At 39.1% G+C, this 10,927-nt stretch overlaps 2 protein-coding genes across 2 annotated transcripts; both read left to right on the plus strand.

Moving 5' to 3' along the window:
- Positions 1-105: 105 nt before the first annotated feature.
- On the plus strand, positions 106-1,011 carry LOC101466799 (GTPase IMAP family member 7-like). The gene has a single exon (XM_004572934.3). The coding sequence runs from the start codon at positions 106-108 to the stop codon at positions 763-765; it is 660 nt and encodes a 219-aa protein (XP_004572991.2). The 3' UTR covers positions 766-1,011.
- A 4,710-nt stretch (positions 1,012-5,721) lies between these two features.
- Positions 5,722-7,414, plus strand: LOC112431711 (GTPase IMAP family member 1-like). The gene is made up of 4 exons (XM_024800424.2): positions 5,722-6,020; positions 6,238-6,293; positions 6,431-6,481; positions 6,611-7,414. Exons 1-4 carry the CDS (start codon positions 5,791-5,793, stop codon positions 7,180-7,182), a joined length of 909 nt encoding a protein of 302 aa, XP_024656192.2. The 5' UTR covers positions 5,722-5,790; the 3' UTR covers positions 7,183-7,414.
- The last annotated feature ends 3,513 nt before the right edge of the window (positions 7,415-10,927 follow it).

The following is a 10,927-nucleotide window of genomic DNA, read 5'->3' on the forward strand; positions in this document are numbered from 1 at the left end:
ATAGCATGGTGTAATTATGCGAACTGCATGCAGATATAATTATGTGTATACTTAAATGCGTATTTAACTGTTCAGATAAAAGTCTTGTAAGTGTTTTAGCTGTAGATGATTATTCTTCAGATCTGGAAAGAATATTTATTTCTATTTCACTGTCACTTATTTTTGTTCTTCATTGACACAGAAAATCACTTTGATACCAAAGTGAACCTAGTTCTTCTGGGAATGACCGGTACGGGAAAGAGTGCCAGTGGAAACACCATCCTCGGAAAGAAATTCTTCAAGTGTAAGCCGAGTACAAAGCCGGTCACCACAGAGTGCCAAGTGGCAGAATCAAAGATAAATGGCATACATGTACGTGTCATTGATAACCCAGACATCTTTGATGATGACATCAACCCACGAGTTTGGGACACACATGTAAAAAAGTGCAAACAGCTTTGTGAGTCAGAACCATGTGTGTATTTACTTGTGATGCAAGCAAGCAGATTTACAGATGGTGAGAGAAACATAATAGAAAAGCTAGAAAAAGCTTTTGCAAGCAAAGTTAGAAAACAAACAATCATCCTGTTCACCAGAGGAGACGACCTGCACTGTGCAAACATTAAGCTGGAGGATTTTCTTCACTCCTGCCAACCTGGTCTGAAAGAAATAATTCAGAAGTGTGACAACAGGTGTGTTGTTTTTGAGAACAGCAGGCCAACATCACATCAAGTGGCAATTTTAATGGAGAAAGTGATCAGGATGATCCAAGAACAGCAGCAATGATAACACTATGAAGTGCTTGGATATGATAAGTTGTTAAACAGAAAGATATAAACAGAGCATGAAATACTAGCCTGAACTGTTCAGTTAGAAATGTTTTCTTTTGTTTCCCTTTTTATTTGCCTTCGTCAAAATCAGCCTTTAATCAGCGACTGATTATGAATTCGGTTGTTATTGAAACTGGTGCATGGAGTTTGTCTCTTATTGTGTTTCTGTTTATAGCCTGTTGATGTAAATCATTCATGTTAAATTCACCAATAAAATGAAGTTTGGTAAATATTCAATGTTGACCAAAGGTTTTTCAAGTAACAGAGACCCTTTGGTGATTCAAACATACCTTTGAAAAAGCCTATATCTAACAATAATAGCACTAGTAATAAGAATACATACAGTAATCATAGCAAAAAAAAAATGAGCATTTGATGTTTGTGGATCGAACACTTGCAAAGACTCAGTGAAAATTTAAATAATTAAAATATGCAGATGTTAAACAAATATGTAGGACTTCTTTCTACTATTTGCAAAATATCTCTAAAATATGAGATATCCTGACTCAGAGTGACACCCAAAATCTAGTTCATGCACTTCTTGCTTCTAGGCTGGACGACCGTAATTCATTATTATCAGCATGCTCTAAAAACTTCCTAAAAGCCTTCAGTTAATCCAAAATGCTGCAGCAAGAGTACTGGCAGAGACTAGAAATGTTAGGATTTTGAGTTTATTATATTATTTATAATTTCTAGTCTTTGGTTTCTTTGAGTTCTGTCTTATGGTTTTTGTCTCTGTCTTCTCTAGTTGCTCTGTCTCCCCTGTCAGCTGTATCCCCTTGTCTAGTTCGCGTCTCTGTGTATCCTCAGTTGCTATATCCCCGTGTCCAGTCAGTGTCTGTGTCTGCACTGGTCCCACGTCTCTGTTCCCTCTGTTACAGTGCGTGCGAGTCTGTGTCTTTAGTTCAGTCTGTGTCATGTTTCCTGTTTTATTTTGAAAGTCCATGTCTGATGTTAATGTATCTGGTTTCGCTTCCCCTTGTCTCGTTAGGCCTGATTTGCCCCAGCTGTGTTTCCCTCCTGTTACTCATTCCCTGATTGCTCCCTCTGTGTATTTAAGCCCTGTGTTTCTCTGTGTCTGGGTTGCGATCTACCGTTTACCTAGCTGTGTGTTCTGTCAGTCCTCCGGTTTAAGTTTATTTAGATTTTTTCCAGTTATGTTATATTTTGAGTTTTACATTAAAGCTGTTTTGAGTTCACGACTGTCTCCTGAGTCTGCACCTTGGGTCCTATTCCTGTCTGCACACAGCCACTCATAACAAGAAAGAGAGAGCATGTTTCTCCTATTGGCTTCCCTTCATTGGCTCCCTGTTAAAACCAGCATATCCAGCTAGCATGGGCTAAAATAAAAATCAGCTGGAAAACCATCCGGACCTGGGGCTTTATTGTCTGGGTGATGCTGTATGGCTTCATGGAAGTCAGACATTGACACAGGTGGATCCAGAGCTACAATCTGTTCATCATTTAAATTCTGTAGATTTATATTGCTAAGAAATTCTTCAAAAGCAATGATGGAGGGAATAATCTGTGATGCTGTGAAGCTTCATAAAACTCATAAAAAGATGTATTTATTTGTTGTGGATCATGAGTAATGTTCCCAGTTGACTCTTTAATAGAATAAACAGTTGTGTTTTTATTTATTGATCATTACCCATTAGCAAGGAATTTCCTAAATTTATTACCACGTTCAAAGCTCTCCAATTGCAGATTTGCAACAATAACCATGTTCTTCTGTTAATTATTTCATTTCATTTAATTCTAGCTTTAGTTTTCTCATGGTGTTAATTATATGTTCTTGTGGCGAGGAAGCAGATTCTAAAGATTACATTTTTGTTTTTAGTACAAGTGTTTGTTCTTTTTCTTATGAGAAGAGTAAGGTATTATTTTGACTCTTTTCTGTCTCAGAGAGTTCGACTCAGTGAATGATTGCTGATAGTGTCTGTAATATCTCTTGTAATCCATCTGTTAACTAAAAAGTAGTCTATACAAGAATGTGTAATCCCTGAGAGGCGACATGAACACCAAGCATCACAAAGACCTAAATCACTCACATGTTGTTTAAGAATGTCTGCAGTCTGGCACTTCTTTTGACTCACTGAACCTGTCAATTTCTAGATTCAATACCAGATTGAAGTCTCCTCCTATTATAAGTGTGGTTTCAGAGTGATCCAAAAGTGAAGAAAAGAAGTGATGAAAAAAGGACGAGTCGTTGTCAATTTGGTCCATACAGTTAGTTCCATATGTATTTGGAAATACATATTTAGTTATTTATTTTTAATCTTTTTTACCTGTCTACTTAAACCTACTTAAACCTATTCCATTTGTAGTTATATAATGGACATGGATATAATGTAGAGTCTCAGCTTTCATATAGAAAATTCTATGTATAGAAAACTATTCCGCGCATAATTAAAACAGGTCCGCGGCTCCCAACCGTAGTAAAGGGACCTCTGGCTATTACGTCGGGTTCATGTCGGGCTCGTAACCAAAAACTAGCTTTACTTTGTTGTCTGGGTCAACTTTGCTAGCGAGAGACAGAGAGAGGCGTTGAAAGACTGCTCCAACGGAACTTATTGTTTCAGAGGAAAACACGAACACGGTGTACAGTCGAGTCTCAATAGATTACTTACAACTGGGCTACACTGCCCATGAGGCTACATTCTTTAGGGCTATGCCTGTAACACTCTGCCTGTTGCCTTTATATTGAATAATGTTTTGAACAATAATTTTTAAAAATATTTCTTCACGTCACTAGGCGGGCTGCAAGTAGAGGTCGCGAGATTGAGACCCAGGCTTTAGAGCCTCTTAATGTGTGTTTTATTTGGGTTTCCACCAGTGTGGAATTACCAAAAATAGATAGCAGACAACCTAGGGTGACCAACCGTCGTCTTTTCCCCGGACATGTCCTCTTTTCATGTTTTGATAAAAATGCCCAGGTTTCCCTATATTCCGACAGATATTTGTGACGTCATCCCCGAGTTGATGCTTTGTGAGTGCTTGTTTTGCGCTCACAAACGGGACAGACAGCATGCAGCAACGCGCCTAATGATGTTTAAAAGATCTCTAAAAGAAAGTCCATCTTTTCAGACGAACTGGAAAATAAATTTCCCTCGTACCAACCCAGTACTGGTAATTTTTCTTCTGCAGATGAGGCATTATTTCTGTAACATTATTTAATTCCAGAGGCTTTTAAGTTATTTTTTGCAATTGTTGACTTGTAAAAGGCTATATGACATATTTTATTTCACAATTCATTAACTGCACAGAGAAGACATCGTTGAAATATGTTAAATATGTTTCTTTAGGCAAGTTAAAACAGTAACTGTAACAGTTACTCATATTTTGTATTTTAAATACATAACGCCAGAACGTGTATTCTGTTACTCCCCAACACTGTCAATATAGCTACACCTCCTTGAGCTATACTGTAAAAGGTGTGAGGGAACTTTGGTAAGGTGGATGTGTGTGCAGATGATTTGGACATATGAGCTTCCTGTAGAAAGACAATGTCATTTAATCAATAAGTCTTTTAATGAAACCAACTCCATGTATTCCATGTAACAAACCTCAGGGTAATGAAAATAGACACGTCATTGTTTCCAGGGCCTTTTATGCCTTCTTTGGGATGCCTGGAAACACTACTCCATGAACTCACTAAGAACTTTAAAGTCTTTGTGTAGAATTTGTGCAGAACTGAAGGATTAATTTTTTTGGCCTGGGAAATAAGTCCCAGGGACCTGAATTTTTAGAAGCTATAATAACCTATTAGAACCTCAATAAGGTGGTTGCAAATAGTCATACCAAAAACAGGAAATGTCCACAAAATAAACTTTTAATTGTGACTTTAATTAATTGAAGATAGGACACTTTATTAAGTAAATTTTAAATAATTAAATCTAAACTGTTGCTAAATACCTACAGATGGTTTCTATTAGGTTTTAGTGAGACAGAGAGAGAACCACAGTGGGTTGGAAAAACAAGACCAAATCCACTGTTTCTTGCTGCAAAAATGCACTGTGTGAACCAGTCCTTGACTCGTCTGCGATGACCCAATGAAACTAATTTTTATCTGCAGAGGGTCTCTGTTCATCCTCTGACACAACCAACATCCAGCGTTACCAGTATCCAATCATCTATTGTGACATCATCTGATTTGAGCTTATCTTACTGTTCCCTCCCCCCCCCCCCCCCTCCTCCCTTCATCGCTGTAGCAAAAGGTTTTTTTTTTTATTACAATAGTCACATTTATACAACATAATTCACTTCACTTTTCATAATTTCAACTTTGTAATTCTGTTCAACGTGATAAGAAGAAGTCACTCTTTTCCCCTGTTACAAACAAGTAAATACTTCCATTGTCACAGAGTGCTTGCTCATAGGGCGTCATGTAACTGGGGTTTTCTCCCCACAATATCACAGATGTTGTCATCTCAAGGCTGTGTTAATTTTTTTTCAGTCTTGTTGCTGCACTGCTAAGAAAGTATTTGCAGACTTTGACACACCTCCAGCATTTGCATAACTGGTTCATATAAAACAAACAGAGAGTGTCACAGCCTGCAGACATCCACACAGCCTCTGCCTGCAGCATGTCTCATAGTAAGTTTACTGTCACTGTTTCTGTAATGTTATATTTTTAAAAAGCATAATCCAAGTCAAAGCAACACTTTTATATCTACTAAATATTTATTGAAATCACATGTTTAAATTTTATATATAGTGTTGTTACTATCAAAAAATAAAACTGTGATTCACTATTTTTACAGACAAGATTTCAGTTGTTGTCTTTGGAAAAACAGAGTCTTTGAAGAAAGCCCTAATAACCAACATCCTGGGGAAAGATTTGTCTGTGCTACCCACGAGAAAGATTCTCAAAAACATCGAGATATATAAGAATTATACATATGAGATCACATGTACACCTGACTTGTACTTATTCTGTGATGACATACAGGAACTATTTTCTGAGAATTCCCACAGTGACATGTGCTTGTTGGTGGTAGAGGATGGGTTTTCACCAGAAGATGTGGGGAAGCAAATAGAAGATTTGAGTAAGAAAACTGGAAAACCAAGAGAAGAGTTCACAGTCGTGCTGCCACTGACATGTGAACCCTCAGGTTACTGTTTCACATCCTGCACCATCCAGCAGCTTTTCAGTGAACTGGACAAACTGGCTAAACACAGACTACTGGTGCCAGGCTCTAAGAGGCAAAGGTGAAATTTGAGACTTGTTGAACTGTGACTGTTAACTTCATGCAAACACAATTTGAAGTATTTTCTTTATTTTAGCTCTGTACACAGATACTATAAAATGTTTGTATTTTATAGAGAAGGTTTGCATTTTTATTATTGTTATAAAAATAATTAAGTTTTTATAAAACAGTAAACAGCTGCCTGCTGAGTTTATAATTGCTCTGTAACAAAATTACAGGTTTGACTATGAATCACAAACAATGTCCAGATCACACAGTGACATAACAAAGCCAGGTAAACTCACATCTCTCTCAGGAGCGTCTTACCAACAAATACAAAAAGTTGTGCTGTTCCGTGAATGAGAATATTTCACATGATCCCAGATGTGTCATTAAAAACTGACAAAATTCTTTTATGCCCTTTTAATTCAGTTGGCAGTTTTAGCAAAGAATTATTTACACACACCAAGAAGAGTTTAAAAAGTAAGATGCATGTTTTTACAACGTAGCTGAATTTAAAGAAACCATACATGTTTATTTTGTCATTTATTCATTCTTAAGGTAGGATACCAACTGATTTCTTTCCATTATTATTTGTACATATCAATACAGGAAAGCGTGCTATCACCACAGTGAACCTTGTTCTACTGGGAATGGCTGGAACTGGAAAGAGTGCAAGTGGAAACACCATCCTCGGAAAGAAGAGCTTCATGTCTAAACCCAGTTCAAAGCCGGTCACCACAGAATTCCAGGTGGCAGAAACTAAGATGAAGGACTTACGTGTACGTGTGATTGATAGCCCAGATATCTTTGATGATGACATTGAAGCATCAGTTTGGGACAAACATGTAAAACAGTGTAAACAGCTCTGTGGGTCAGAACCCTGTGTGTATGTACTCGTGATGCATGTGAGCAGATTTACAGATGGTGAGAGAGACATCATGGAAAAGTTAGAAAAAGATTTTGGGAGTAAAGTTAAAGAAAAAACAATCATCCTGTTCACACGAGGAGGCGACCTGCAGCAGGCAGAAATCACCTTGAAGGATTTCCTTCACTCCTGCCAACCCGGTCTGAAAGAAATAGTTGAAAAGTGTGGAAACAGGTGTGTTCTCTTTGAGAACAGCAGGTCAAGTTCACAGGAAGTGGAAAAGCTGATTGACACGGTGATCGGGCTGTTAGAATAACAGGCAATATAGATAAAATCATGTGCTTAGACATTTGGCCTTTTTTCTGTAAAGCTATGAATAATTTAGAGGGTGAAAGTTTATTCTGCAAATTGAAGTGACAGATTATAACAAAACAGTTGCCTTCTATATTTTATTTACTACAGTAGCATTTAAACAAGAAGAGTTTCCTTTTTAAAATATGGTTACTTTAAAGAGTTTTTCAATTTTTTGTTAAACAAACTACTGACTTCCTCACATAGTTCTGCTCATTAGAGTGTAATAGAATCGAATAAATGCTGAATTTATTAAACTCAAGTTATTTCATGCACCTAGTGTTTCTTTGTTTTCCGATATTTTTACCAGGCAGATCTATCACACACTAAGATATTGAAATATTACACAAAACTCAGTGCTTTGACACACAATAGGTATTCATGTAAAGAGAGGTAACCAAATATTAAGGAAAAATGTTGTCCTTACAGTTCATACTTAATACTTGAAATAGTTTTCCCAGGATGTTTACCATGGCCGCCCAGGACAGAGAGATTATATATTTTGAAAGCTCAGTTCCTGGTTAAATTTAAATAAATAAATCATTTAATTGATAATAATAATAATAATCACAAATAATTTGTTGTATGTAAAGTTAGTACCATAAATCTTTCACCTATTTATCAAAACATTTTCCAATTATAGTTATATAATGGACATGGACTAAGTGTGTCCATGTCAGCTTTCATTTGAGGGTATCCACATTCAAACTGTGTTTAGGATTTTCAGCTAATTAACATGTGTCACCCACTTTTTAAAGGGACAAAAGTAATTGGACAATTGACAAAGGCTATTTCATGGGCAGGTGTTTGAAATTCCTTCCTTCTTTCATTATTAATTGAGCAGACAAAAGGTCGGGATTAGATCTGAGGTGTAGTGCTTCCATTTGGATGATTTTGCTGTGAACAGACAACATACAGTCAAGAAGCTCTCCATGCAGGTGAAACAAGCCATCCTGAAGCAGAAAAAAAACATCAGCGAAATTGCTACAATATTAGGAGAGGCAAAATCTACAGTGTGGAACATCCTGAGAAAGACACACGGCACTGGTAAACTCAGACCTGCACGTCCACGGAAGACAACAGTGGTGGATGATCCCAGACTCATTTCCATGATGAAAAGAAACCCCTTCATGACAGCCAAACAAGTGAACAACACTCTCCAAGAGGTAGGCGTATGGATATGAAAGTCTACCATGAAGACGACACTGCATGAAAGTAAATAAGACGGTTCACTGAAAGGTGAAAGCCACTCATAAAACTCGGGAATAGACAGGCTAGACTGGACTTTGCTAAAAACAAAAAAATCTAAAAAAGCCAGTACAGTTTGGGAAAAACATTCTCATGATAGATAAACGCAAGATCAACCTCTACCAGAAATGTGGCAAGAAAAAAGTACTGAGAAAGTGTGAAACAGCTCATGATCCAAAGCATACCAAATCAACTGTAAAACACAGCACAGGCAGTGTGATGGCTTGGGCGCGCATGGCTGCCAGTTGCACTGGGACGCTAAAGTTTATTCATGATGTGACACATGACAGAAGCAACACAATGAGCTCCTGAGGTGTTCAGAGACATACTGTCTGCTCAAATCCAGCTAAATGCAATCAAATTGATTGGCTGGTATTTCATAAAGCAGATGGAAAACGACCCAAAACATATGGCCAAAGCAACACAGGAGTTTATTAAAGTAAAGAATGACCAAATCAGTCACCTGATCTTAACCCAGCTGAACATTTCACTTGTCGGAGACTAAACTTCAGACATGCACACAGACAAGAAAGCTCCTTACCATGCATGGAGGGTTTCACCCCAAGTCCAGCACCCTGAGGCTGTATGCTAAGCGGAAGGAAGGAGGCCGGGGACTAGTGAGTGTCAGCACCACAGTCCAGGATGAGACAACGAACATCCAAGAATACATCACGAAGATGGCCCCAAATGACCGAGTGCTCAGTGAATACCTCAGGCAGCAGAAACCCAAGAAAGAGGAGGGAGACGAGGAACCATCATGGAAGGACAGGCCCCTGCACGGTATGTACCACCGGCAGATAGAGGAGGTGGCTGATATCCAGAAATCCTACCAGTGGCTGGACAAAGCTGGACTGAAAGACAGCACAGAGGCACTAATCATGGCAGCACAAGAACAAGCTCTGAGTACAAGATCCATAGAGGCTGGGGTCTATCACACCAGGCAAGACCCCAGGTGCAGGCTGTGTAAAGATGCCCCAGAGACAATCCAGCACATAACAGCAGGGTGCAAGATGCTAGCAGGCAAGGCATACATGGAACGCCATAACCAGGTGGCCGGCTTAGTGTACAGGAACATCTGTGCCAAGTATAACCTGGAAGTCCCAAGGTCAAAATGGGAGATGCACCCAAGGGTGGTGGAGAATGACCGAGCTAAGATCCTGTGGGACTTCCAGATACAGACGGACAAAATGGTGGTGGCTAACCAACCGGACATAGTGGTGGTAGACAAACAGAAGAAGACTGCCGTAGTGATCGATGTAGCGGTTCCGAATGACAGCAATATCAGGAAGAAGGAACACGAGAAGCTGGAGAAATACCAAGGGCTCAGAGAAGAGCTCGAGAGGATGTGGAGGGTGAAGGTAACGGTGGTCCCCGTGGTAATCGGAGCACTAGGTGCGGTGACTCCCAAGCTAGGCGAGTGGCTCCAGCAGATCCCGGGAATAACATCGGAGATCTCTGTTCAGAAAAGCGCAGTCCTGGGAACAGCTAAGATACTGCGCAGGACCCTCAAGCTCCCAGGCCTCTGGTAGAGGACCCGAGCTTGAAGGATAAACCGCCCGCAGGGGCGTGCTGGGTGTTTTTTTTTTAAATTTTATATATATATATATATATATATATATATTATAGAATAGAATTCAACTTTATTGTCATTGCACATGCACAGGTACAGGGCAACGAAATGCAGTTTGCAACCATCCAGAAGTGCTTTAGTGATATAGATATATTACAATATATATTAGCAATAATATAGATATGTGAGTATATTACAGAAATGGGTCTATTATGGTATGTTATAATGTACACGGTATGAAGTATGTTGTGAATATTCTATAACTATAAGTATGTACAGGCTGTAGTGAGTACAAGCTATGAACAGGATATAAATATGAAAAACTATACAGAATATGAAATAAATAACTTTACAGAATCTGAGATATACAGCTATACAGAAATGGGAACTATGCAAGTTGTAAACAGTTGTAGGATTAAAGATTATCGAATGTACAGAATGATTATTTACACAGAGCTATACAGTAGTGCAGTTAAGATAAGTGAGGGTGTAGATAGTTTCTACAGAGGCTATATAAAGTGCTAGTGGTTGTGAGTGGTGGTTCAGTCCATGTTATTATTGTGTTTGAGGGTACAGTTGTCCATTGTGGGTGTGTGTATGTTCAGTCCATGAGTTTAACGTGGGTCAGATGTCAGGAGGCAGAGTTCAGGAGTCTGACAGCTGTGGGGAAGAAGCTGTTCCGGTACCTGGTGGTCTTAGTCCAGAGGCTCCTGTGGCGCCTCCCAGAGGGCAGGAGGGTGAAGAGTCCATGTGATGGGTGACTGGGGTCTTTGATGATTTTCCCAGCCCTTTTCAGACACCGCTTCCTGTAGATGTCTTTTATGGCAGGAAGTGGTGCTCCGGCGATGCGCTGGGCAGTTTTCACGACCCTCTGCAACGCCTTCCGGTCCGA

Source organism: Maylandia zebra, linkage group LG9, assembly GCF_041146795.1.
Source record: "Maylandia zebra isolate NMK-2024a linkage group LG9, Mzebra_GT3a, whole genome shotgun sequence".
Classification (NCBI taxonomy): Eukaryota; Metazoa; Chordata; class Actinopteri; order Cichliformes; family Cichlidae; genus Maylandia; species Maylandia zebra.

Bases quoted from the DNA above. Each gene is read 5' to 3' on its own strand.
- LOC112431711 (XM_024800424.2), top strand. From the start codon at position 5,791: ATGTGCTTGTTGGTGGTAGAGGATGGGTTTTCACCAGAAGATGTGGGG. The intron at 6,294-6,430 runs GTAAACTCACAT...CTTTTAATTCAG, and splicing joins CAGTGACATAACAAAGCCAG to TTGGCAGTTTTAGCAAAGAA. The intron at 6,482-6,610 runs GTAAGATGCATG...ATATCAATACAG, and splicing joins CACCAAGAAGAGTTTAAAAA to GAAAGCGTGCTATCACCACA.
- LOC101466799 (XM_004572934.3), top strand. From the start codon at position 106: ATGATTATTCTTCAGATCTGGAAAGAATATTTATTTCTATTTCACTGT.